At 38.9% G+C, this 27,477-nt stretch overlaps 1 protein-coding gene and 1 long non-coding RNA gene across 4 annotated transcripts in view; one reads left to right on the top strand and one right to left on the bottom strand.

Moving 5' to 3' along the window:
• kiz (kizuna centrosomal protein) overlaps positions 1-4,920 on the bottom strand; it is a 34,430-nt gene extending 29,510 nt beyond the window's left edge. The window contains exons 1-4 of one of the 2 annotated variants that reach the window (XM_066670001.1): positions 4,558-4,920; positions 3,555-3,617; positions 1,587-1,749; positions 150-230 (exon numbers count right to left, since the gene is read on the bottom strand). In XM_066670001.1, the coding sequence (XP_066526098.1) occupies positions 150-230; positions 1,587-1,749; positions 3,555-3,617; positions 4,558-4,622 (372 nt within the window). In that variant the 5' untranslated portion in view covers positions 4,623-4,920. The remainder of the gene's footprint in view (positions 1-149; positions 231-1,586; positions 1,750-3,554; positions 3,618-4,557) is intronic. The other variant, XM_066669996.1, reaches the window with a different exon arrangement.
• A 156-nt stretch (positions 4,921-5,076) lies between these two features.
• LOC136695745 (uncharacterized) overlaps positions 5,077-27,477 on the top strand; it is a 72,020-nt gene continuing 49,619 nt past the window's right edge. For both annotated transcript variants that reach the window (XR_010802348.1, XR_010802349.1), the window contains exons 1-4: positions 5,077-5,116; positions 5,542-5,724; positions 6,901-7,057; positions 7,169-7,262. This is a non-coding gene — a long non-coding RNA (uncharacterized lncRNA). The remainder of the gene's footprint in view (positions 5,117-5,541; positions 5,725-6,900; positions 7,058-7,168; positions 7,263-27,477) is intronic.

Genomic DNA, 27,477 nt, shown 5'->3' with positions numbered 1-27,477 from the left:
CTTCAACTCTCAATTCTTTTCTTTGAAAACTGAAATTGTACACTTTATATTGGATTCCATCATATGATCATAGTTTCATCAAAGACATAGAGATAGCTTTGTACATTCTCACCAATTGTAATCTTATGATGACATGATAAATGTCTTACTTTTTGTGCTTCAAGTTCTCTCTCGCTCTCACTCTTCTTCCTCGACTCCAGAATTCTCGTAATATGATTTTTATATTCCAGCTGCAAGAAGTTCCAAAAAATATAGAATTCACTCAACTCAATGATTAAAAATTCTGAGCAAGTCTTGTTTAAAACCACCTACAAAAACAACAGTGTTAACCTTCTAGAACAATAAAAAAAAACCTTTCATGATTTGAATTACTCTGACTTTTACCACAAATACGGTATATATTTAAAGTCATACAAAGGAAACAGCTAACTTGGGGGAAGGAAAAAAAAGAGAAGGGAAAGGAGAGGCTTATGTTTATCCCTGAAAATGTAGTGTCCCTCAGTGTGGGTATTCCCTTCTGAGTGCCCTTACCACTGCTTGCCAGGGCTCTTAATCAATTTTGTGGTTAGCCAGACTGACTGGCCTAATCCAAACTTCAATTAAACAGGCTAATGGCAGCAGTGAGGGCACTGGGATTACCTCCAGCCACCCTCTTCAATCGCCTAAGACAATAGCAGCTCCACAGAAAGGGACATTTTGCTAGCTAAGCACAATCCTTTATCTGGTTGCACTGATTTACAAAGCAGTAATAACAACCTTCGTGGTCAAAATATTATAATTAAACAGACAAATATTAGCATTGCAGAAATGAGAAAGAGCCTGAGGCTAACAAAAAGAAAGAAAGAGACAACACTGCTGATGTCAGTTCTGTGAACACTGCAGCAAATTATTAATAATATGAATCTTGGTAATTTAGCAGTTTAATTTAATTTAGCATGGTAATAATGTAAACTCATTTCTTACTAGGTGCCTGTAGTAATTTTAGATTACAGCTACCATATCGATAGCATTAAAGAACATTTATATACCATGCTTTCTCTAATTAAAAAATAAACAAATATAATCCAAACACAATAAAACAGAAAAACTGTCTTCTTTTAGGGAGGGAGAAAACCAGAGGTACTTCAGAGTCTCAACAGTGGGCAATTAATTCGGGGTAGTGTAATTAAACAAATTGGCAAATTTGATATTAAGCTGTTGAGCACTGTTCAGTTTTAAGTGATAATCGACCACAGCCATTGTTTTCTTTCTCTCATTTCCTTGTGGTGATAAATGGCAGTGTTAGAGTGTTTACAATTGTTGCTGAAACAAAAATGAGTGCAAACGCTCAAACAGTAGATGAGAATTAGACAATGATATGGGATTACAAGCAGCACGCTAATTGAAGCTTACAGTTTACGAGAGAAATCTTTGTTTTGAAAGATTTTATTGCCTTCAAGCAATTTGCTCTTTTATTTATAACAGCTAGTCTCTGTATGGCAAGCATGGCCTATATCAACACAGAGCATTCACACATACAACCATGAAGTAGACACATCAGCACATGCCAGTACAGTAAGGAGAGTAATAGCATTCCAAGACTTTACCTTCAAGTGATGCAGTACACTATAGTCAATAGAAAATTCATTCGCATTTGAGACTAGGCTCTCGACATTTCTCAGGAGCTCAAGGTTGCGAGCCTTTGCTTGCTGCTCTCTCTTACATAGTTCCTTGTGATACTGCCTCATCTTCGAACATTGTAGCTGGGCTCTGCAGACAGCATAAAGAACATTAAAAATCCCATTACCTAGATTTGCAGAACATCTTCTTCTATGAATGGGCCTATAAATAGAAATTTGATCATGGAGATTGATGTGCAAAATGTTAATGACAAACCCTGCTGTAACAAAGATGATGGTCAAGCTAGAAAGTTAACGAACAAAAAATAATGGTTCTTGCTACATTTGTTAATTAGTGCTCCATAGCAAAAATATTCTGTGTCTAAAAAAGGCCAAGGGGAAATAATATAACGGGGAAACTCTGAATCAGAATCATAAACGCTGATCCACTAACCTCTTACATATTTCCTGCTCTAACATCATCATAAAATGTTTGTTTGCATCTCTGAAATTGGTGAGGCCATATAAAAACAAACAGGTCTCAGGCACTTGTGTTAAGTGCCATCATATCATCCATGAGAGAAAAGAGGCTACATTTGATTGTCCTAAAACAAAAGTTTATATGTGAACTTCATTCATTCGTTGTCTGTAACCGCTTATCCAATTCAAGGTCACGGTGGGTCCAGAGCCTACCCGGAATCACTAGGCACAAGGAATCATATCCTGCAGGGGGCGCCAGTCCATCAAAGGGCAACTCACACACCTATGGACACTTTTGAGTCGCCAATACACCTACCAACATGCGTTTTTGGACTGTGGGAGGAAACCGGAGCACCTGGAAGAAACCGGTGAGAACACACCAAACTCCTCACAGACAGTCACCTGGAGCAAGACCCGAACCCACAACCTCCACCTCCCAGGAGCTGTGACCGAGACACTACCCGCTGCGCTACCGTACCATTCTCTATGTGAAGTTCCCTCTGAACAATAAAATACATGGAATGTATGTAACAGTACAAAAGAATAACTAATTAAAGAGAAAACCTTCAAGACTACAATGACGATGGTACTATGGTGTTGTTTATGTGTTGGTTATGGTATGCCAGGTGTAATAAAAACATTACACATCTGAATAATCAAATCTGAGTTTGAATTGTGTTGATATCCTAAAAACTGTGACGAGTTAGCAGACAAATATGTGGCTGAAGAATAAGTGCATAAATTGGAGAACAACATAGCTGCAGACCATTTAATGTCTAAAATGTAAACAAAGGCAAAATATGCTTGTAGATGTTAAATAAAAATTTAAATAGATGTTATTTCTGAGAAGAAAACCTCTAATAAATTTGCATTATGCACTTAGTCCTTGTTTCCCTCTCCACTTAAGCTTTGCTGTTACAGAACCTACGCACTAAGCAACACAAGAACGGAGCAGTAAACGCATACTGCTATTTTACATTAAAAATTTAAAATAGCTGTGGTAAAATACTTATCTCACAAACCAGAATACAGAGATGGATGCTCACCCATCACAGTTTCAACTCGCTGGCGTGCCTCAACACCACAATTTGTTGCATTGAAAAGTTGAAGGTTTCTGAGTGTTTTCTTTCATTTTTCCTACCCTCCTCCAAAGGTTAGACAACATAGTGCAGTTTCTGGAATGCTAAACCCATAATATCAGTGACAGAGGCTCTATTCTGCCTATAACAGGTCATTGTGGGGCATCACAATGATTTTGAAGCTGTAATTTTCAGGTAAAAATATTAAGTCTCAAAACAGAAATGCTATCCCATGAAGGTGACTACTTATTCTGCTCGTAGTAATGTGTTCTAGTATAAAATACCACGTGAATATGTTAACATGGTAAAACCTTGATTTTCACTGGAAAGGGTCTTTAAAATTTGACTGTGGTGCAATCTCAATGAAATTTCCCTTTGAGTGGAGTTGGGCACTTACTGTCGTTTTTCAGATCTTGAGTAGACAAACAGCTCTTCCTCCAGCTCATGTCTCCTCTTCTCACTAAAGAGGACAGATCACGGTTTTCATTAATACGCATTGATTTTCAGATAATTTTTTTTATTACGATAATGACATATTGTTATGTCGGATAAGAAATGAAGAAGTAGAAAAAGACTGAATTTGAACTCTTTGCGATTGTACCATCAGTGAAACAACAAATTAAGTACTAGCTAACGTTGCCGGATTCGTAGAACATTTAAAGGCTGTCCCATTTAACACATAGAACTTAATGAGATAAAAGAACGCCCTATAAATTAGGAAACATTAGTGGCCATCTATATTCTCTTCCCACGTTAACTATACTTCCCACGTTATTCAACTCAGGCAGCTACGCAATCTAGCGAGGCTACACGGGCTGCATCTTAAACCGCTCCCAACTCCCTTCGAAGTGTACCTTAAAATAATGTCTCCTGCGACCACCCAAAGCAGAATGTGTCACAAAGAACCACTGGAGTTGGGTACAATTAATTGTTGTTATATACTGCATTACTTCAGCGAAGAAGCCAAATATCACAACTCACAGAGTGCACTCTACAGGGAGTAGTGAGTGATTTGGGCTTAGCGCGTACACAGTCCTAAACAGACAGCGTTTATTTAACGTAACGCGGGAAGGTCTCAGGTTGCTAGTGCTTCAAAATTTCAACAGAAAAACGACTCAGCGCAGCTAAAATAAACGCCTCCAACAAGTGTGGTAGAATCAGCGTATATTTCATCCGTTGGTTTGTTTGAATTATCCGTTCCACCTTAAATGCTACTGCAGATACTTTAGCGCCAGCACATTACAGGTTCCTCACTTAAGGTGGAACGGAGAGAAGCTGATGAATATGTGGCCAATCTCAGCTCCAACTCCAAGTAGCTAAAATTAGCTTTAGCTTCTTGCTGGTAGTCTAAATGTAGCAGGATGTTTTAGCGAATATTGTACAAAAAGTGTGCGTCTTACCTTTCGTATAAGCTCTTCTGGATGATTTCAATTGCGCCAAAGTATTCGGTGCTACAAAAAGCCATTTCGTTTATCCGTGCTCTCCGTCTTTATTTCCGAGCTGCGTCGGCGCGGTGTTTACGCTGGTTGCCATGCTCACCGCGCTCAGTTCAGCTCTACACGCCTCAACAAAAACAAGCGGGCACGACCCCCTTGACCTGAACCGGCTTCTTTATGTCTAACGTCAGTTTCACCCACGGACAAACCCGACTAAATTAATCTAACTTACACAACCCCAGTGACATTCTCCGAGTAAAGGAATTAACAGTGCTCTATTTTGCTTCCACAGACAACACACTTGTACAGCATGCTTTTGGAATACTTTAACGTGCCTTGTTGGAGTTTAGAGTGAATACGGTTAGCAGGTTCAACATAAAAAATAATTGTTATAAGTTCATTGAATAAATATGGCATAATTAATATTAATTTCTTGACACATTTTATTATTATTATCTATTTATTTATTTTTTTATTTTAATGGTGGTGGTGGTGGTGAGGTGACCAGTCAAAATGGCCACAGGTAGGTTATGGTTTTCATCAAATTACGGAGATTCTATAGAGGATTTAAAATGTATCTGTTCTAGATGTTTTTATCCAGTGGTACCAACACCAAAGTTCTTTTAAAGTCCAACAAAGATATCTAGCGAAAGATTTTATTAAAGACTAAATGTTCATCTAATAAGTTTGAGGATGTATGGATGAAATTACGAAATATAAAACCTGTTATTGGAAAAGTGTTTTTGTATTCTGTATATAATAATTTTAATGTAAATATAAATATTTAGAATTTGATACCTAAAGAACACTCAAACAGAGGTGTGTTTCCCACTGTGTTACTTCATGTCTGGGCACCAACACCTTCCTCTGTAGCTGGATCCTGGACTGCTTTCAGTGAAGGCTGAGTAATACAAATCTCTCACCTCCTATCCTTAACATGTTCTACAGAGGAACCACAGAGAGCATCCTGAGAAGCTGACTACTTTGGGAATTGCACCAATATGGATAACAAGTCCTTGCAGCAGATAGTGAGAACAGCTCGCTCCCCTCCATTGCAGATATTTACACCACCCACAAATGCATCCTCAAAGCAACCTGTATTGTGGACAATCACACCCACTCTTCACCAAGGTACTGCACCATTCAGGCCCTCATATCCAGACTATGCAACAGCTTCACACATGCACACAAAGACACACACGAATGGGCACTCACACATACATACACACACACACACACACACACACTATGTGCAGCTAATTGAAGGACTGTCAATCTAACGGTCAAATGCAATCTCAATTGTTGCTTAATTTGTGTACTTTGTTTACATTTCTTCTCCCTCCAAAATATCAGTATAGTATTATTTCACTTATATTTGACTTGTCACAACTGCACTGTCTCCCCTCCTTAATATTTATGGTAATGTAATTATTATATTATTATTATGGCACTTGGCTTGTATTTGTGCATGTTTCCTGTGTGGTTTATGTATTCTTTTGTAGTATACTGTACAGGTGTACTACTATATGGTTTAAATGACAATAAAAACCACTAGATTTGACCTATCCTTTTAATTACAGAGTTTAGTCATTGGGGAACTAAGTATTCTTCAGTCTGTGGTCTAAGGTTTCTGATTCTTCTGTATGTGATATGCTATAAGAGGCAGATCTGAACTGCACATAGGCCAGTCAAGCATACATCTTCTTTGTAAATGCTGTTGTAGCATCTGCAGAACAAGGCCTGACATTGTTTTTGATGAAACAACTATGGACTTGGTGGGAAAAATCATCATCTTGGTAGCAGCATAGTCTTTTTAAATTCCCAATATATAGCACAGCCGTAATTATTCATTCACACATTTGCAGGTCACATTTGCTGTGGGCACTATGGCACTCTTGTAACAGTACAGATGTTGGCTTTTGTAGTTACTTACTTTGCAATTACTTAGATTTATTGTATCTGTATGTTAAAAATAAACAGAATTATCTTTAAAATAAAGAAAAAGTCAATTTATTGTACATTTTCTGTTAAAAAATTAACAAATCACACATTCTTGGGTTTTTTCCAGAGAAAGTGTAATATAAATATCAGATGTAACTGCTAGAGCAAATTAAGTACAACCATATAGAGGCACAATCAACTGTTTTTTTTAATCTGTAGTAGAATACAATGGTAAATCATATTTATTATTAATTAATGTATCTATGAATTCATCAGGAATTTAATTCTTCCTTGTGCTCATATGTTGAACCTTACCCAAATGTAATGTCAACACTGTTTTGCCCTCCCTTCCTTCTACCCTCTAAGGTATTGAAGTTGTACAGAGATCAGTCCAGCTTGCCTGATGTATAAAGCTGTACTTCATGATCTCCATTTCATCATATCCTTTTCCAATCATCTGCCCTGTAAGCCACTCTGAGAGCCCATCCACACACTCCTTCATGACCCCTAGTCCAGGCAGCAGGTAAACATCCCGATTTTCTTGAAGTCATGGCAGAGAAAAATAACTTGCTGAAGAGACTACTGACCCTCATCAAAAAGACCTACCACTGATATCTGTCTCACATATCTACAGTGCAAAGGGAAAAGCTGAATGTTCCAGGAGCTCGTTGGGCTTTTCTATTAGAACACAGCCAAGTAACTGTGAGTTCGATGCTCAGTGCATGAAGGTAAGTGTCTCTCAAGTCGATAGAGGTGAGTGAGGGGCATTGACAGGGATACGAAGGTGATACTATTGGCTGCCAATTGTGATTCAGTTTAGGTAGTAATCTTCCGGATTCTCACAGTTTCACCAAGATGAGATAGATAGAATTTGAACCCACTTACTGTAAATTGCTCTCCTATTCTAGCAACTAATAATATATGGTTGCAGCTTCTTCCATTTCCCAGCTAGCCTGTGTTACTATAATAGAATTCTCTTCAGAAAGGGCACACTGAAATCACTATCTCTGGGTTACTGTTGCTATTTTACTTGAGTTTAGTAGTAATGGTGGAAGAATGACGAGAGAAGTGTTTTAAAGAAAGTGCTGGAACATCGTTTTCCTGTTTAACAGAATCCTGTCATACGCTTGCCATGTAGTTAGATGCAGGTTGTAATCAAATAGCATTTATCCATGATGTGAAACATGGCTGTTGGATAATTATAGAAACATTAGACCACAGTTTTATATGAAACTTCATAATGATTTTAAAGGGAGAAAAAAAAAGATGGCAGCCAGAATCCACTAGTTGATTAGTTAACCGCAGGATATATTTTGAAGTGAAGATAAAAATAGTTCATACACTGGCTGTTAAATATTTCGTGGCCTAAATAGTCTTGGTTTTAATACAAACATTTAACTCATATAGAACAGGTAGATGTCGTTTTTATACTTTTGCATCTAATTTAAAAATGTAGCTCAAAGAAGCCAAATCTACTTGTTCTGTGGCATCACTCTCATATATCATTAATTAATAATAATATTTAATATAATTCTTTTCTGCCCAGTGCTTCCCAAATGATCGGATAACCAGAATATATTTTCTGACCTCTCCTCAACCTAGCAATATCCACATGCAAGATTAGGGTACCACTGAAAGTGTGGCAGACCATGGTCAATTCCCTGCCTTGGAAAGCACACCAAAGTACACCAATAAGAGTCCTTTCAAAGGACCTAAAACTACAGTTGTCTGCTTATGTAACCTTATTACAAATGTAAGTCCATCTGTTTAACGTATGTTTGGCAAATGCTGTATAAACAAAGAAACCAATGTTACTATGGTCCTTATATTGGTCCTGAAGACTTGTATAGGGTTCTGTCACTACTTACAGTCATTCACCACTGATGCCCCTCAGTTTCATGTGGCTGTCTTATAACTAAGGTGAGTGATTCTGATCCCTCCCAACGTGGGCTCTAACCAAGCAATTTTCCCAATTCCAGCCCCATCAAATTGCTCTTTAGCTGTTGAACCAGGGAGTTTTGCTGTGCTTTTCACATGCTAATGTCCTCCATTCATGGTCACTCTATGAGGCTATTTGTTGGCTAATAAATCCTCTTGTTTGCTTCCTGCATGTATAATTGATATTGTTGCACAGCTCTTTGTTTGCAAGGCGAGGCTGAAAGGCACTATTTTGGAGGTGATAACAGTGGGATTCGAAATGCTGTTCTTTCCCTGAGAGCCAACACAGCTTCCGCTGAGATCCAAAGTAATCAGTCCTTGACAAATGTGACACTCACTAAGCACTCATAGCAAAGGAGCAGGTTTAGAAATTGCTCATGAGGGTGAGGCATTAAAACAGAACACTTGAGTTGAATAAGACACTAAAAGAGAAAATTAGTAATGTCTGTTGACATTGTTTCTGTTAAAGTGGTTATGTTTGAGCTTAGCTCCTTTGAACTGTAAGGGCTAGGCTGTAGATTTGTGTTAATATTATGACAAACACTGAAATTATGTATGTTATATATTTGGAAAAGTAATTTCTCATTCATACAAAAAATACTTTCAGCCATCTTACTCTTTCAACATACAAAATTGTAGTGTTTGAGTGTGTCGTGTCCTGAACACAAATAATTAATAAAGAACATATTTTAAACGTTCGTTTTTATAGTTTTCACAAGGAGTTTTGGAGACCTGTATTTCAGGTGGAGGTTGGTATGCCTTTATACTGAGGCAATTAAACAGTGGGGACTCCCTTACCGCTATATGTTTAACTTTTTTCATTTTGTCATATGACAAATTATAAATGCATGAAATTCCAAATTATACATGCATGGAAAAATATTTGCATCTTTACAATTTATCCATATTGTGTTATTCTCCTAGTTTCCTGGTGCGTGTTGTCCCTGAGATACTGTATGAAGGGTAATTGATATGCCTTAACAGAGGTCAAAATTTGCATGTGAATTAACAGCAGTAAACCGAATTGATATTCTGGGCACATCACAAATGATTCCTTCAGACCTTTGTTTCTGCGCCTGGGAGATCCAGGGTGTAGCCGTGGAGCAGTCAGAAACATCTGTCTGTTTAATAATTTGATAAACAGCTTATACAAATGGTGTCCAAATTGTCCCCGCTGAAGGCCCTGTTTTGTCTCTTGTGTAAATCAGAAACCTTCGGCTCAGCCGAATGCCTTGTTTGGTTTTATCTGCATTCAGCGCCCATTTTTCTCTCCCACATGGATTCTTACGCCTGTCACTCTTGATCACTTTTCTCACAATTGGAAACAACTTTAAAGTAATGTCCAGGAGTGAATTTAACCTGGAATCCTTTTTTAAGCCTTGTATATAAACCGAAAGCCCGGTGTGTCCTATTGTGAAAGAGCATTAAATGGGCTATGCCATACATTCTCCCATTGTTCCCTCAAATGTCTGATCCTTTGCAGCAGAAAAATGACTTCAGCCGTAAATACTGCAATAAAGACATGTGCTCCCAGACACTTTTTTTTGTAAGCACACAATAAAGATATTTCTTTTTTTCTATATCTGAGTAAATTGTCTCTGTGAGGCTCAAGTGAGTCCCAGAGCAATTGCAAATGAGGTGAATTAATTTTTATTCTGAATGTATTCTACATCAGAGTATAAAAGCTTTCAAGTTCTCTGTGTTAATTCAATGGTCACTTGTTTTATAATAGGTTTATGCCATCAGGAAAGTGAATTTGACCAAGCTTTTATCATTGTTCCAGCAAATGGACACTTATGGTTAGCATCATTGAGGTATCATTTTGACACAGGTATATCAAAAAGGTTGAATGTGCAATTTGCAAGTAATGATCCAAAGTCTTCTTATGAAAAATCGTAATTCTAAAATCTGTAATGGGACAATTTTCCACTGGAACATACTTAATGTTATCTAAAGGCACTGTCTGTATTTAACTTACTTTGATTCCACATACACCATGATTTTTCTAAAACTAAATCATTGTGGAGGAATTGTAAATGCATCAATAATAAGTTATAGTTGTACTTAAAAAAAACAGACCCAAATTGTCCCAAATGAGAAATTGCGGAGCTATTTATAGCTCAATTCACCTTACCACAGCAGAGAGCTAGGTGTGCTTTCTAGGACTCCCATCCTCGGATGGCTGAGGCATCACATGGATTCAAACTTTGATTTAACTCCTGGTGATAGGACCAGGAAATTATACACTGCACGGTTTTGAAAACACACACACTCTGTTAAAAATGTTATAACTATGTTGTGCTGATGATACAAAACTCGACTTTTCTCATGTAATGTTTAACCATTATTACACGGTCACCAAAAATGCTGATTTCATCAGATATATAACTAGGTTTTACTACCTTAGGGATCTCTTTACAAACAGATCATTTAAAAACTGTTAATCAGCACATCAACTTAATATTTATTTCCTCTGGTGCACATAGCATGGTCATGTTTTTATCTTCACCTAGAAGAGGAAGGAATTTATGGATTTGTTGTTGTCATTAGTCAAAGAGGAAGACACCCTTATGTGTCATTAGGTCTTGTTGGTAACAATGTGAGTATGTGCCTAAAACTATAAAACTGGAATCTTTAGAAAAAATAGAAAAAGCATGGTTTAGATTTTTTGGAGCCATAAATAAAGCTATTGTGTTCAATAGAAAAACTCCTAAGATTCTTACTAAATGAACATCTGAAGGAGAGGTCTCTTGCAGTTTTGTATGTAACGCTGAATCTAAAAATGGAAATGTTGCCGTCCGAAATATGATTTCAGCAGATGTGTGGCTCTTGAAAATTTGTTATGTATTTCTATACTTATTGATGTTTCAGTGTGCATATAGGGAGATGTTTTAGTGTGTACTTTAGGGTCCCATGTATCTGTGTGACAGCCTCTGGATATAAATGTGTGTGCATGAGAGAGAGAGAGAGAGAGAGAGAGAGAGGGAGAGGGAGAAGCAATTAGTGAAGTGCTGTCAAGTGGATAAAAAGGTGCAAAACCCTCCCTTTTTTAAATTTGTGTTAGAAACGTTAATAAAGTAAAATGGAGTGGGGCTTGATGAGAAGCAGTTCTCTGAAAGCTTTTCTTCAAAGCCCAAGATTAAGGGGGAATTGGACACAGCCTGTCTCCCAAACAAATGTCAAGACGTTGTGTCACCCCTGCCAGTGACAGTAATTGTTGCTCTCCACTAGAAGAATTCAGAGTTGACTTGTGCAATAGGTGACCTCTCTCGCATTTTGAATTGATGTGGTATGAAGCTAATTCAAAAACAAAGGCTTCTGTAGGTTGGCAATGTCATTGTGTCTAATTATGAGAGATCATTTGAATGCCTCTGGAAAAAAACAAGCACTAGTGAATGTAAAGCATTTTAATTGGGCCAAATTGATCAGAATGGAGTGGATCCTGCTAAAAGCATGCAGTGTCACAAAAAGGTAACCTGCATAGTATCTGCCTAGTAACACCTAGGTGTGAAAGCTGTCCATTACTGCAGAACTGTGAAGAAAAAAATAATAAAATCAAGGGATAGCCTGGGGGTGTAGACATTGCTTGCAGTAATACAAACGTCATTTAATGAGTTTTTCCACCCATTCCCGTTATATATCAGAGTTCAAATCAAATGGATGGTCGAAATCTGTCAATTACCTCTAGTTAATTTTGGTTACATTTCACAAAATTGGCAGCTTACTAATATCTCTCTCAAACCCCCTCCCGCCTCACTATGCCTCAGAGTACATTAGGTTACAAGGAAAAACATTAGGTTTTTTCCTTGTAAAATGTGATTTGTTTAGTCGATAGATAAAGAGAAATTGTAACAGATTAATTAAACAAAACAAGGTCAAATCCAACCATCTTCCATCCACAATCTTCCATCTGTCATTTTAGTGAACTCAACTAATCAGGTTTTATTGTGTACAAGAAGGCTTCAAAGACTTTTGGAAGTTCTGTGTCCACCTTAGTAACTATCCCACAAACAGCAAGTTTTATAAAAGAATAAAATAAGGAAGAATCCACAACATATGTTCATCACTTACAGACTGATTGGAAATGAGAGAAATGAGAAAAGCATTTTGAGTCAGTATAAGACATTGTAAGACTGGAAATCGTTGCAAGAATTATCAGTATTAAGAACCATTGCTGTGTTTTTATTTATTATAAGTACTTATTCATATCCTGATGTTTATTGCCTATCAGTTGAATACAGCTATGTAAATGTAAAATCAGGCATTGCTTTCATTGTATGGTCATCTGAGTCATATATAATATCTAGTAATCTGTTGTGCCCTGTCGAGGGTATGCTTTTTGGCTTGTGCCCAATGATTCTGTGTAGGCTTTGCACCTACCACAGCCCTGGTCAGCATGAAGGGGTTACAGAACATGCATGAATAAATATATGAATAATTTGTGCTTAATGGATGAAAATTAGATACATATATATTTTGAACAGTACTGTATTTTGTACCTGAGCTATGCCTAGATTGGTGAAATGTCTAAGGATGATGCTAAATATATATATATATAAAAAACAGAGATAAAAATCTCTATTCCTTTATTTATTCATTTTTTGTGCAAAAGCTCAAATATGCAGCAAGTCCAGAGCCTACCTAGGATCAGGACTGGAACACACCTTCGACAAGTAATCACTGGAATAAGCTAAAATTCATGTGATATATAGGTTTAAATGACAATAAGCAAAACTTGAGTAGGCTTTAATCACTGGAATAGAACTATTTTTCATTGCCCTCATATTCAAGGGACCTAGGGAATATAGGGAGGGTGTTATCTTACAATATCCATGAGTAATCACTATCCCAAATAGAACTTCACCAGCTTTAATGCTTTAAAAATGTTTTAATTCTGTGAAGCTGCTTTGTGACAACATCAGTTGTAAAAAGCGGTATACAAATAAACTTGATTTGATTTGAAACTTGATTTAATGCTTTAAAATATTTTGTTTTCTCACAGTAGTTTCATTAAAAAATGGAAACCCTCAAGATTATTATCAAGTTTTGTTTTTTTTGGTATTCAAAGCTTATAATTTCATTGGTGCAGCTGTTATGTTTATATGGGCAGCAGTTCAGTCTTGAGTATATGTCTGGGTAGATAATAGTAGGCACTCTATGTTAAACTAAGCTCTCCCAAAAGAACACTGGCTTTTTTGTTTCAATTTTTCAGCTCTGCTTCCGGTATATGTCTGATGTCATGGTGAATGAATTCTTCCTTTTGTTTGACTTAGTTCTATTAGTGATGTAGATGGTAGCTGGCAATAGTGTTATCATTGATTGCGCTAGTTAGTGTCAGTGGGCTGTTTATTTAAGGTTACAGTGCTTGGCATCCTCAGTGTCTATGACATCTTGTAGTTAGTCTCTGTTGTCTTTATAGTGTGCTTGTACTAAGTAGTTTTGGACTTATAGCTGCATGTGTTAAATCAACATTGCAATTATTGCTATATTTGTGTGATTATGTAATGATTGTACTATCAATAATTATTTTTATAATTGTGGGCTGTAAAAGTTGCCTAAAATGTTTTTATTATCAGCTAAGAAATTTAGTGACTAGTCTAATCCAGGTCAAACACCTGAAACCAATGACTTTGTCCCACTGCTCATTTCTGTTGCAAAAATGTAACTCTTATATTGGAACAAAAAAACACTATCATTAACTAAATTTAACTTTAGCATGAAGTTATTATGTTATAACATACCTAATTAAAAACAGATACCAACAAAATTACAAAGAAATGTGGCAGCTGACATAATATTGGCATTTTATATTTGACAGTGGTGATCTAATCTAATCATAGTAAAATGAAACATCATCATCTTCTTGTCCTTTGTAATTGGTGGATTCATGAGTCTGTCTACATTTTGTGTTAAATTGATCAATGGATACTCATGAGTAAATGCATGTTGTTACATGAAATATCAAGGATTTCTAAAACCGCCTTCAACATTTCAGTTCTCGATCTCTGTGTCTAACTCTAGACAGTACTCTATGTCAAATGAGGCCTAACTACAGAGAGGTGAGATTGTTCTGAATTTTGATATTAACATACGGGTTTAAGTGCATTAAATGGCATATGTAAGAAGATATGCATAAATCGAGAACATGACCTTTGACCCCATAGTTCGAATGAAGTGATTAGAGCTTAATATTGTAATATTTCACCATATTGAATTATATAGACTAATAAAGGCTCTCAGATCTTTTAATTTTAAAAACATAATATTTATTGGTCACTCTTTTGTCATTTTCTTTTGAGCTGGGTTTGTATGACTATTTCCACTGATTCCAGCCTTTAAACTTGCATTTGTAAAACAAATATAAATATAAGAGTCACTCAGGCCTCATGTTGTCGTTTTTCCTTCCGTTTTACTATAAAAATAAGTGTGATTTATTTAAGTATTACAATTTTAAAAAGTATTGATGCATAACTCATGTGTTACTGACATATCGCAGTTCTTCCCTTCTTTGTATTTATTTATTTGTTTGTTTATTGGGGTGTGTGTGGTGTAAATACTGACCTCATGGGTAATTGTATGTCAACTCCACTGCATGCATGCCAGGCTATTATTTATTAGTTATTATTTTCTCCCCCCTAACCTCAAGTCTGGTCAATCAGCTCTATCCTGGATGTCCTATTTGACACCATGACCCACCTTGAAAAAAGAGATGTGGGGTTATATGGAGCATTGACTAGAAGCCCCATTTATTTGTGTGTGTGTGAGACTGCGTTCGCATCCTCACTCACTGCGGGTCGCCCTGTGCTGACACTGACACTGGAAAATGTGCTTATGTGGGCTTTGTCTCCGTAGGTCAAATTATCCTGCAATTCTCCCAGCCCAATCTGAACTCCCATCTCCAGTGCATGGGGATCAGGCTGGGCGCCACATCCTTTCGCATTAAGCCATCTCAGTTATATAAGGCAAGCTCATATGATGAACTCAGTCACCAGCTACCCTACCTCCAATATCCCCATAGCATGGCATGCATATTGATTGCAGATTGTGCATTTGAGAGACCTCTTTTTTCTTTTTCCCTCCCTTCGCTCCCTATATCCATGAGGAGCAGGAGAATCGTGTTACTCTGCAGCTGATTAGAAAGCTCATGCATAGGAAATCACACGTCCGGTGCCTCTACTTCTCCCCCATCTGCCCGCAGTGCAGGTGAAAACAATTTACACATTGGTGGGCTAATGGATACATTCATGGATAGTGGTGAGCGAAATGAAGAAAAAGAGAGAGGGAGAGTGAGAGAGAGAGAGAGAGAGAGAGAGAGAGAGGGCAGTAATGGGCTGAGGCCAATGCAGGCCAGGAGCCCTGGTCAAACAGACGCAGCAGATAGCAGCGTATCGGATAACATCTAATCGGATGGGTCGCAAGCTAATGAGTGCGGTCGCACCCTGCCAGCGTTAGCTTTTGGCCTGCGCTAAAGACACTCGTAAACAATTCGGCTGCACACGCTTCAAACGCAGCCGTAATGTGTTGATTCAGCAGGTAATGAGCTGCTCCCAGAATCAATACACCCTCCACACCCCACCACCCCAACCCCACCTTTCTCTGCTCTCTCCTGACCAACCCCTTTGTAGCAGGGAGCAGCTAGCAGAGTTCACTGCTGCCCCCTCCCTCCATGACCTCCCATTGCAGTAAGGACAGCGGCACTGTCTGAAGAGGACCATTCTCATATTGCGGAAGGCACCCGAGTGTCAGAACTTTCATTCGCGAGCGAGCAAATGAACAGGCAGCCGCTGCATGCTAATGAGGCGCAGGCTATTTTCCACCTTTTTTATCTGCACATTATGCTCTTGACTCTGGAGAAGGTGGGAATTAGGTTGGACCTCAGTGTCAGGCTGCCTGATGGCTGCGCTCAGGAAAACTGGTAATTGAAGCCGATGGCTGCCGCGGAGGAGGTCTGAATTTGGAAATAAACAGTTTCAAGCATCGCACGTCATTTCTGGAGAGATGGCAGGGGAATGGAAATGAGCTGTCTGGACCTAATGTGCTCACACAGCAGGGAAAAAGGGGGGCGTCTTTGTGGATGACAATTCCACTCATTAGGACTTCAGTGCAGCCATAATGATGGTGAGCCTGGAACGGTAAATTCAGAGAGGCCAATTAAAGGACGTCCTCTAAACTATAAAAGCAGATGGCATTAAAAGAAATCTTTACATTGTTGTTGTCTCACTTTGTGAGAAACATCTAATTGTTTTGAAAAGGGGAGGGGGAAGATGGTGCAGAAGGCCTCCCGCTGAGAAATGTATTTCCTTTTTTTTTCTATTATTATTATTTTTTTTATCAGTCTCAGAACTGTTTATCATTATTGCTTGTTTATTAGCATAATGGGAAGTGGACCAATTATTTCTCCTCTTGCTGGCAAAGTGACTCATTTGTGTTTGCTTCTGTGCTTATTAAGTGTCAGGCCTGCTTGAACATCTTCATGTGGGTGTGTGTGTGTGTGCGTGTGCGTGTTTGTGAGAGTCAGGTTGTTTTTAGTGTGCCAGCATGATACCACACTTATTGTTTACACCTGTTACGTAACGTTGCACAGATTTCAGGATCGTAATTAATGTTTCAAAATGAGGCAATTATCCAAGCACAGCCCTCTTTATCCAGACGGAGGCGAGAACAGTCTGCTACGGCAGCATATGGCAGTTATGGAAAATAGGCCCTTTTTCTGCTTATTGTCATGCTGTGAGTGAAGAAAACTTTGAAACTCACATAGCGTTGAATATCTAAAGCTATGTCTGAAGATGTGGCCTTTCAGCCCTTTTCCCTCAAAGCTCCCAAGTTGGAGACTCCCACAGCTATCATCAAACATCTCCAGTAATCAAAATAGCCCCACGATAAGCCTCCTGCCTCCACTGGACCCCCTTATTTCTAGGTCCATCATGGCACCTTTTCAGTTTCCACTGGATTATCGGCAACAATGCGGTTCTGCAGATGTGCAAACTTTCTCTGTGTCTTTAGGCCTCCTAAAATCCTGCTTCCCCAAGCTGAAAAAAAAAACAACAAAAAAAACGGATTGACTTCCATGAACAGAACGGGTGGGTTCTGATTACATTTGTGGCCTGGGCTCTGTTACAGACTGCTACTGTGCTACAGCAGAGAGCCTGTCCATCAATCCCAAAATTGACTCGGAGCCTGTTAATCCCTGTTGCTTTTTAATATGGTGTGTAAGAGCAGCGACCCGGGCCCAGGCGTGTGCAGGCGTGAAACCTTGATGTGCTGGAAGAGACCGCAGGGGTTTTCTCGGCTGGCAGAGCCTTCATGCGCATGAATAAAACAGAGGCTTACCAGCCTTCCTGAGCAACTAACGTGCAGCACCGAGCCCCATTCGATCTGTTTTTGGGGCGCTTGGGTGGAATAATATTGCTCCCCTTTTCCAGCAGGAAGAGGAGGATTTTTAGCAGCCTTGTTCAGGGCCTGCAATTTGCCATAATCAATGTGTTTCTGCAGTCCGTATTCAATAATGGGGGGAGGCATGCTTTTATGTTTGGTTAGCTCTAAAATATAGACATAGTAACTAGTAAACAAATTGTAAATGACACACATTTCTTGTGTGAATTTTATTTTAAATAGCTTTAAGTTTGCCTCTGTTAGTGTCATGCCTAGACCACTTGTCAAATTCATGTAACCTGTAATCACAGTTATGACTGTGTGCCATTTGGGTGTGTTCTTCTCAGAGCCAGACAGGCATAAATATATTGTACAGATCTTAAGGATATTATTAACAAAAATCAGATAAATAATCATACTGGCCGGTAGTTTGGATAAACTCTCTTAAACCAGACCTTGTATGAAAACCTCACAATTTTAAACGTGCACACCTCAAGAGCTAATTTAAAGTATATATATCAACTCTTCTACCTATATGTAATATCCTGCGTCTGTAAATATAAATTCACAAATAATTGCCAAAATATTTTGATGAATATTGAAGTCTGTCAAAACTAGCTACCAGCGAAGTCACTTCCCACTCCTCTTCAGGAAAAGTGAGGGAGCACAATTAGTCATGAGTGGCATGGCGTTCCTCATGAGTCCTGTTTGCAGACTCATTACCAGACCCTGCTGGTGTCTCCGAGGCTGAGAGGAAGTCAAACAAAGCACCACTCGTGTTCCTGCAGCACTCTGTGGTGCTGAACTGGCTCTGGTCTAGCGGCAGTGGGGAGAAGTGAAGGGTTGTGAAAACAAAAAAGCCCAGGCCTCCACTTTTACAAAACAGAACACATCCAAAATCCTGGGTTGAGAAATCCTGGGGGAGTTTTGCAAAAGCATTTTACAGTTGGCCACATTGGCTATCTGCTGCTATTTTATTCATGACACTAACATTAACGAATCAAACAGACTACCCTTAATTTGTTTAATATTAGGTCAAGAGCCTTTAAGGACGAGTTATGCATTTTTAGGCATTAGGTAGACACATATATTACAAGATGCCACACCAACTAATTTTAATTTATGAATAAAATAATAATAATGAAAGTAATAATACCAGCTTTTCAGTATTTAGTATGGCCAACATTTGGCTTTATTACAGATCTCTTCTTTCTAGAGGCTAGTTTTTAGTTTTTCAAAGAAATCTCTAGCAACATGTTTCAGTGAAATAAGTGTTTTTTATAAACACATTCAAATTAAAGTGTAAGAAGTTATTTAATTATTCTGCTCCTTGTATTCAAGTAATCCCATTTACAAAGTTAGGCCATGAAAGCCCACTCACATCTCACCTGCCAAGTTTAAGTGCAACGTTTTCTCTTTTTGTGTATTTCCCTTTTTATAGCAGTGCTTCTTGACATCTTTTATATCCACAGCATCTTGTCTAACTACAAGAATGGACAGAAATCTCTGCATTATTCAGATCCAAAACAAGTTTAAAGTACTGTTTACCAACTTTTGGTGGTTTACCAGATCTTGCGCTGTGTTCCTTTTCTCACTTCTTTATTTTCTCATTCCTATAGAAAAGGAATTTTGTACATAATCCTTAAAAATACCTCATGAACCTCTTGTAATGTAATGACTAAATAAATGACAGGTGATTGCGAGTGTGATGGCGGTTAGTAGTTCCTACAAAATCGATTAACCTATATGCTTTGATATGAGAACAATTAACATTTGACCAGAACGTTTACATAAAGAAAACCTACGGTTTAATCCTGCATTTGACACGTAACATGGACAGTAAGGGTATTTTATTGCTTGTATTTGTATTTTACCACTTGCCTTTCTCATGCCACCTTAGTCATGTCCTGGAAGGTTCTACCATGGTTCTTTCCTGCATGACAAGCCTTGCTGTGTTGGGTTTGATTTCTCTCCGGTTTGTTTTCTGTATTGTCATGGTTAGGTTTGTATATGAACATAAGTGAATGGCTGAGCCGAGGATGCTCTGCAGCAGTTCATTTCAATTAGAGGCGGCTTCAAAGATAGAGAGACTGAACCTAACGGCTCAGTTGAGATGCTGGAGTGTGTGTGTATGTGTGTGTGTGGTCTGCAATGAGGCATACTCCTGCTGTGCTCATCTGCGTGTTGACATTGTTTCAGCTTCAGAGTATCACACGTGATTCAGCCCAGCGTGACACTCAGTAAATCTCACTGAAGGATGTGCTTCTAATACACCGCAGGCATTATTGATATGCTTCACTCGCTTTGCTGTTTAATCAGCATTGCAGTTTTCTGCTGGGCATTGTATCTCTGCGATACATTAACTCATTTCAGACTTCCTAACGAGATTTGGTGCTATATACTGTGGTGTGATATGTTCTATTTAAAAAATTAAGGGTTCTTTGGAACAATATCCAGATCCCAAATTTTCAACGGATAATTTTTTAAATTAACTATTTCCTCATGTCTAAAACATAATTGAATTTCATTGTAATGGGAATATCTAATATAAATAATTCAGATGTTTTCTCACCATTTGCTAGCACTGGAAAATGATCTGATAAGTTTACGAAGCCCCTATCAAAAACAAAGCGGTTCAGTAAAACATGTCTCTCATGACAGAAACAGCAGAGTCCTCCAAACATTGATTGAATCATTGAATCATGAAAAGAGATTAGAATATTGCTTTATTCTTGCTCCATAGATGGGTAATGTTGACCTGTTTCTGAATATTTATGTACTAACCGCATGCAAATAAACACAGACCAAAAGAGCTATAAAACTAAACAGCTCTAGTTCCAAATGAGACTCTGTGGTAATTCAAACAGCCACATACAAACAACAGTCATTTTTCTCCTCAAATACACCGTTCCACCTTAAAATATACAGAGCTTCTGAACGTAAACAAACGAAAAGTCAACTTAAATGGAACATCTATGATTGAGAATTGCTAATGACTATTGCCTACTTTGACTCATCCATACACCGGGTTGGGAATTTACATTTCATACTAATGTTCAAAGATCCAATTTGTTCATAAAAATGTTTAATTTTTGAAGATCCTGTATGCATATGTGAAAATAATTCTGAACAATGTAAATATTCTTTTACAGTTTTCTAGACCCATGAGCCCAAACCAAAGGTCATTTAGGGCTATTTATTTTAACACAAGATAGGTCAAATTCTGTGATTCTATCAGTACTTGCACATCATGGTTAATTGGGTTTTTGAATTTTGAATCATCTTTCTAACACATTCCTCTTGGTTACTTTTAATATCAACACTTCATGATGTGTGTTTCTTTTTTTCTCCTTTTGGACACTTTCTTTTCTTATTTTGAAAAGAAAGCCCTGATAGTGGGAGTACCCTGCATGGGTCTTTGAGTTTCCTAAGCTCACCTGGGTAAAGAAAAAGCAGAGGTTCCGTGGAAGGCCTGTTCAGTGGGCTGCAGCGCTCAATGGGCAGCTGCACGTCAATACTGGCCATGTTACTGAGATCAGAGGGGTCAAGGCTGTCTCAGCAGCAAAGGAAGAACTGCCCTTTTAAACCGGAGGAGGAAAGCCACAGCCACTCAGTTAAAAAGAAAGTTGCAGCTCAGTTGCAGAGGGTGCTAGAGAGACTATTTGAAATAAACAGAAATATGATTTGAAAAGACAGGGAAGGACAAGCTGTGTTCTTCCTTTATCGGCAGCGTTATTGGAGCGTATCAACATTTGTGAAAAGAGGTCGTCGGCCGTTTACAAACACATAACAAATGCGGTTCACTAAGGTTATGTGATCTGTGGAAATCGAATGCCGGCAACAGTTGAACATGAGTGCGTGCACTTGCCTCTAGACAGAGGAGTCACATCTATGAATAGCTACTAGTATATATCAATCAACATGTTTCTGCATACATATATCTTTTTTTCAATATGCCATGGCTGCCTTTCAGTGTATGAATTTCGATTTGAGTAGATGCCCCGGGTCTGTCTGTCCCAGTTGCTTTCTGCCTTCAACGTGGCGCAATCAGAGCCAACTTCAGTCTGCTAAGGGCAATCATTCACTCAGGAGACAAAATGCCCAGTGTTCGGCCAGCTCTGATGACAGCCCTGGGCAGCCATTAGCCAATCATATTGATGAGCTTTGTGCAATTTTCTGTCTTTGTTTTAAAATTATTTACTGACAGGAATGTAATTAATGATTATGTAATATTTTGCCGTCCGGTCTTTGAAAGGGGATAGTTCTTAGTCAATTAGAGACTGATTAGTGAATAACAAATCTACTTAATTCTAAATATGTTAATTAACCGTCTATGCACTCATACCAGTGGTTAAAAGCACTAGTAACCTCATGCAAGCTTCAAATGTGCTGCTCTCTAAATTGCTTGCATGGGTTTTCTTTGAAAGGCTATATTTAATTAAATGGCATACTGTAGTCAGTTTGAGGGCTAATGGAAGTTACATTATATGTAACAGATATGGCAGGGAATCACTTAACCATCGCTAATGGGTGCAATTTGACTTTGCAGCATTCCTTGCTGGTTCATTTTAAGAATAAAACAATCTGGTGGAGAAAAAAGACCTGCCTGAATGATGCTTTAATTGAATTAGTAGATAAATGGCACAAATGGAAGGTGTTAATGCACCAACAAAATGACATAAATTGCTGCTACGTCTATTGCGAATGCTGGGCTTTTTCCCCTCACAAAGCTGACACCGTTGTACCTTTCTCCCGAGAGGGAAACACTTCAGGAATACTCCATATTGCTATTTTTAGCTTATACCTGTATCAATAATACCTACATATCTAGGGGATATTAAGCAGTATTCCTCATATCAAGGATACAGTGACTTTCCATTCAGCTGCAGTGTTTTGAAATGACATTGAATTTCAAAGTAGCAGCACTGAGTGATCTAGCAAAAAGCGTTCACCTCTGTTTAATTTAGCACAGCCCAAGACACTTAAAAAGATAACTAATCCCTCTGCAAAGCACCAGGAATGGCAAAAAGGACACAAAGAAAATACTGCTGAAATAAAGGCGGGGGGGTCTACTAATGAGCAGCCTCTAATTCTCGTACATCACAACAGAGCCATCTAGTGTCGGTGCAGTAGTACTGAACGCATATAGTTGTGTGAAGGGCACACGTAAGAACATTTAAGAATTCAAGAATGAGTTTAGCTTAATATATATATTTTTAAAGTTCCAAATCAAGACACACGTGGCAATCTGAGTTCAAAATGGATTGGAGGATGATTTCCTTGATTAAAAATTGTGGATATTCATCCATAAAATAAGGCATATTAATGACTATCTTGAAACTGTTTATCATTGTATGAACAATAAATAGTTATGATCATGAACATTTAAACAGTTTATTTTGTTCAACTCCTTATTGCGATGACAAAAGACTTTAGCAGCAAGTGTTTTAAAACTTGGCTAAGGGTGCCCCCACCTGGCAACAAGTCCGATCTGTAACTGATGCACACAGTCCACAGGAGCTGAATAACCATTACAGCATGAGAGAGGACTGGTCGAGTGCACACATTTCATTGAGAGCAGCTGGGAATAGCTACAAAACCAAGAGCAGGGGAAAAAACGTATATGGCAATTGCAATAGATATATTACAATGTATTTTGTTGTATGTTTTAACTTACAGTTTATGTACACAATGTCTGAAAGCCTACACAGTGTTGTTGATATATAATACAATGTCTATTTAAGCTCAGTGAAAAGATTTGATGGGTGTATTTTCTATCATTTGTTATTCTCGTAGTTTCTCCCATGCGAATCTCAGACTCGAAGTCTTTAAAGACGTGTATAGAGAGCAACAGTTGTTTTGGATGGGCTCTATGTGAAGAGGGGGCCAAGCCGCTACCATTGCTTTCATTTGCAGTCTTGCGTCTGAGCCATTTTTTCTTTGAGCACGGGGGCTATTCTGTTCATGAGTATAGAAGTCTATTAGGTGAGGCGAAATCGCACTGATGGACACTGAGCGGCAGGAATCAGCTGCTCAATAAAGGCCCCTAATTGCTTAGCAACAGTGTTTCAGACCTCTCATTTGAGATCAAGAGTTTACTGGACTGAAGACTCCGCTTTGGAGAAATAGAGCTTGCACCATTAGATAAGACGGGGGGGAAATGGGCTATATCTACATCCTCAGCCACCACCGCCCCCCCCAACATCCCTCCCACCCCCTCCCCCTGCTCTCTCGCTCCCATCCACCACCACCGAACCTCAGCATGATGATTATGTTACCTTTCAACTGGCTGATGTATTCAGTTCAGTAGATTATTCTCTGTCTTCCCAGTTAATTGAATTCTGTCCATCACATTTGGGTGATTTTTGCATTTGCATAAAGGTTAGAGTGGTGAAGAGTGTCAAACTTCAATTTAGACAATGTCACTCAAATAAATATAGCGCTGGATCTGTCCAGGCGAGGTATTAACGGATTTCTGGCAGGAATTCAAATATCATGCGTCGCATTGTCACGGACTGAGACTCTCATATACATGTAAATATAAAAATAAAAATAAGTGGAAAAGAGTTCTAATATAGGGTATTCAGGGTGGTGCATGTTTTTCTGTGGTGATGTATACACGTGTGTGTGTGTGTGTGCGTGTGGAGGGAACGATGCCCAATTTTAGTCATCTGCTCCTACTGGATCTCTATAACAGAGAGTGAGTGGGCACTGCAGTCCGCTTTCTTAGACTAGAGCACTCAACGAGGCTGCTCTCACTCCCCTACTCATCCTCAAGTGTCTTAAGCCTCCAAACCCCAGAGAGCCGTGGGGAAAAACACTGCGACATGATCGGAGGTTAAGTCCCACACCCCAACCCGAATCCTCTGCCATGCTTTTATAACTGCAGCAGTTTTCGTCTACTATGGGAGGCTTCTCTCTATGTCAAACAACCGATACATCATCATGCCTATGCAAAAAGAGAGCCATAAAGGACATGTCACACAGCCAGTGCTATGAATGAGGAACTAGGTACAAAAAAAAACAGCATTCTATCCTGGTTGGAATGGATATCTGCTTTAGTGTCACATTAAATAAGCAGACCTCCATATCCTGTTACCTTTTGACGGAGCAAATTGATTTGTGTTCCTTTAGTGGCAATTTTCGCATTAGCCCCTGCTTTCAAATAAACATCTATTTGGATTATGTGTGTGTGTGTGTGTGTGTGCATGTGTGTGTGGCATCGGCCACAGCAGCAGTGCTTGCGCCAGAGGTAGAGTGTGTGTCAGTTAGTCAATAAAGAGGTGCCGGAGACGGAGGGACGATTAGAGTGCTTATCTCCTTTCATCGCCGCTGAATGCTGGCTGAATTGAAGGTCAATATCTCGCGCTTCTCCAGAGCCGAGCAGGTGTCTAGAGAGCATGGATTCAGTCTGCTCCCGAAGCATCGCCGTGCTTTACACGTACGTAGCAGCTGAAGCTCAAGTCACAATGCTAGAAAAGAGCATAGTGAGAGTGGGCCCTGGCTAGAAACAGCCTGCCACTTAAGGCAAAACAGCAGGGCTTTATTTTTATTGTCACTTTCTGCTCTGTTTTAAAAGGGCTCATTCTGTAAATGTAAACCCCTGGAATGGCGAATGCTTCTTACCTCATTAGATTCGCAATGGCTATATTTCTCAATCACAGTGCACGCAGAGGAGACAGAAAGAGAGACAACAGCGAGCTGGTATCTGTAAAGCAATCCAAATTGTTTGAAAGCTCCCCCGAACCTGAGATGGCAAAGAATTTGCAGCCTGTCAGTGAATTAAAGCCTGCAAATGCTAAAGCTTTAGGCACACAGGCGCTGGAATTCTTCTCTCAATGGGCCATCTGTTTGGAGACATTTTCAAGGCTGTGCGTTATTGATTACATCGCCTTTTTCTCTCACACACAAGCCATGACAACAAGCCAGAGTGGCCATGGAATCTGAAGCATATTCAAGCGAGGTTATTTTTGCACTTTTCTCCTCCCCCCTCTTTTTCCACAGCTATCCATTAAAATCAAAAGGCGGACCATCTTCTTCCCCTCGAGTGTCACAGTGGACAGGCCGCTGGACAGAGGAAGGCAAATATTCCTGTAGCAGGGCAGAAGTCCTCTCTCAGACTGTTTGTGGAAGGTCTTAGCAGCCTGTGCAAACTGGAAAACTACACAACCAACTGGATTAGTGAGGGGACACTTGAGTGGCGGCACACGTGTGTTTGTGTGGTGGAGGTGGTGGTGGTGTGGGGAGGGGGGGTTTGGGGGTGTGGACTTGGCTCGAGGGTCTTGTCCACCCTGAGTGTCCTCTCATCTGGGTGACACTTCCTTCAGATGTTGCTGTGGATAGGCTTGTCCTCTTCCTGCCCTCGTGTGTCAAATCCATGAAACCATGAAGATATTCATTATAATGAGTGGAAAATATGTGGAAAATTCCCAAATACGGATAGTGGAATTTTGGGTTGATACTGCTAACGCATATTTTTCTTATACACATATTTAATACTGATATAAATACACATGTATTTTACAGAATTTAGACTCTGGGACTTGAAGTCTATCTGGATTAGCATTACAGAAAAAGTAACTTTTAACTTTGTGACAGTAGCCCAGCATCACCTATATATTTGGTTCTCCTGTTGTACAATAACTACACAATCGAGCATCGGGTGGAAATATCAATCAACTCAGCAGATGGCACACTTTTTTCAGTGTTTTTTTTTTTTTTTTTTTGATGTGCTTCATATTTTATTGTGCGTCTTTAATTCACATAATATTTAAACATATTAAAATACAGTAGAAACAACAACATTTCTTGTGATTACTAAATAATATGGCATACGTTTGGTAACAGAATAATAAGCCTGCAGTTTTAGGTGTCAGGGCACTGTCCTCACAACACGTGTAACAATACATAACATATAATGGCAATGATTTTTGTGACGTTATATCCCAAACAGTTTATATTGGTAGCACAGCATCATCCAGTGGGATAATGAACAGCTGTGTCATTTGAACGCTGTTACAGAGCTTATGAGAGGCTTAGGCTCTAAATGCACTACATGTTCATAAACCATTCAGTAGTCCCTTTGATCTGCTACCTGTACACTTGTACAATGTATCTAGACAGATGTTTATCTACTTGTGCAGACTCATGGCATAGTGTCTATAGTTCAAATAATACAGAGTCTGCCTGGTGTCCTGTCTTACACGGAACAACATTTCTGTCATGTCAAAAAAATACTGAAGTGGTAAAAATGCTCACTCAAATGATGTAAGGCTTTTGATGGCACATGGATTGTAGGTCTTATTAAATCCTAAGCTTGGAGCTATTCACGAGTCTGAAAGGAAAATTGGGAGTAAGAGGTTGAATTTGAAAGCTGAAAGGGACTTTGACAAAACAGAAAAATTGTTTCAAAAGGGTAATCTGACAAAGCAGTAATATCACACACAGACATATGCGCTATGAAATACTGTATTTAGAAAATTGTTGAGATTTGTGTGTGTAATGTTATTGTGGCTAAACCCATTCATGCTGATGTGATGCAGGCTTACCCTTAGCTTTTATTTACATGGCCGTCTTCCTCACTCACAACAAGAGTGCCCTATGAAGCGAACATAGCCTAAGCCCTTTGAGACC

The sequence above is a fragment of the Hoplias malabaricus genome, chromosome 1 (assembly GCF_029633855.1).
Source record: "Hoplias malabaricus isolate fHopMal1 chromosome 1, fHopMal1.hap1, whole genome shotgun sequence".
Classification (NCBI taxonomy): Eukaryota; Metazoa; Chordata; class Actinopteri; order Characiformes; family Erythrinidae; genus Hoplias; species Hoplias malabaricus.
This window is presented reverse-complemented; position numbering and strand designations above follow the sequence as displayed.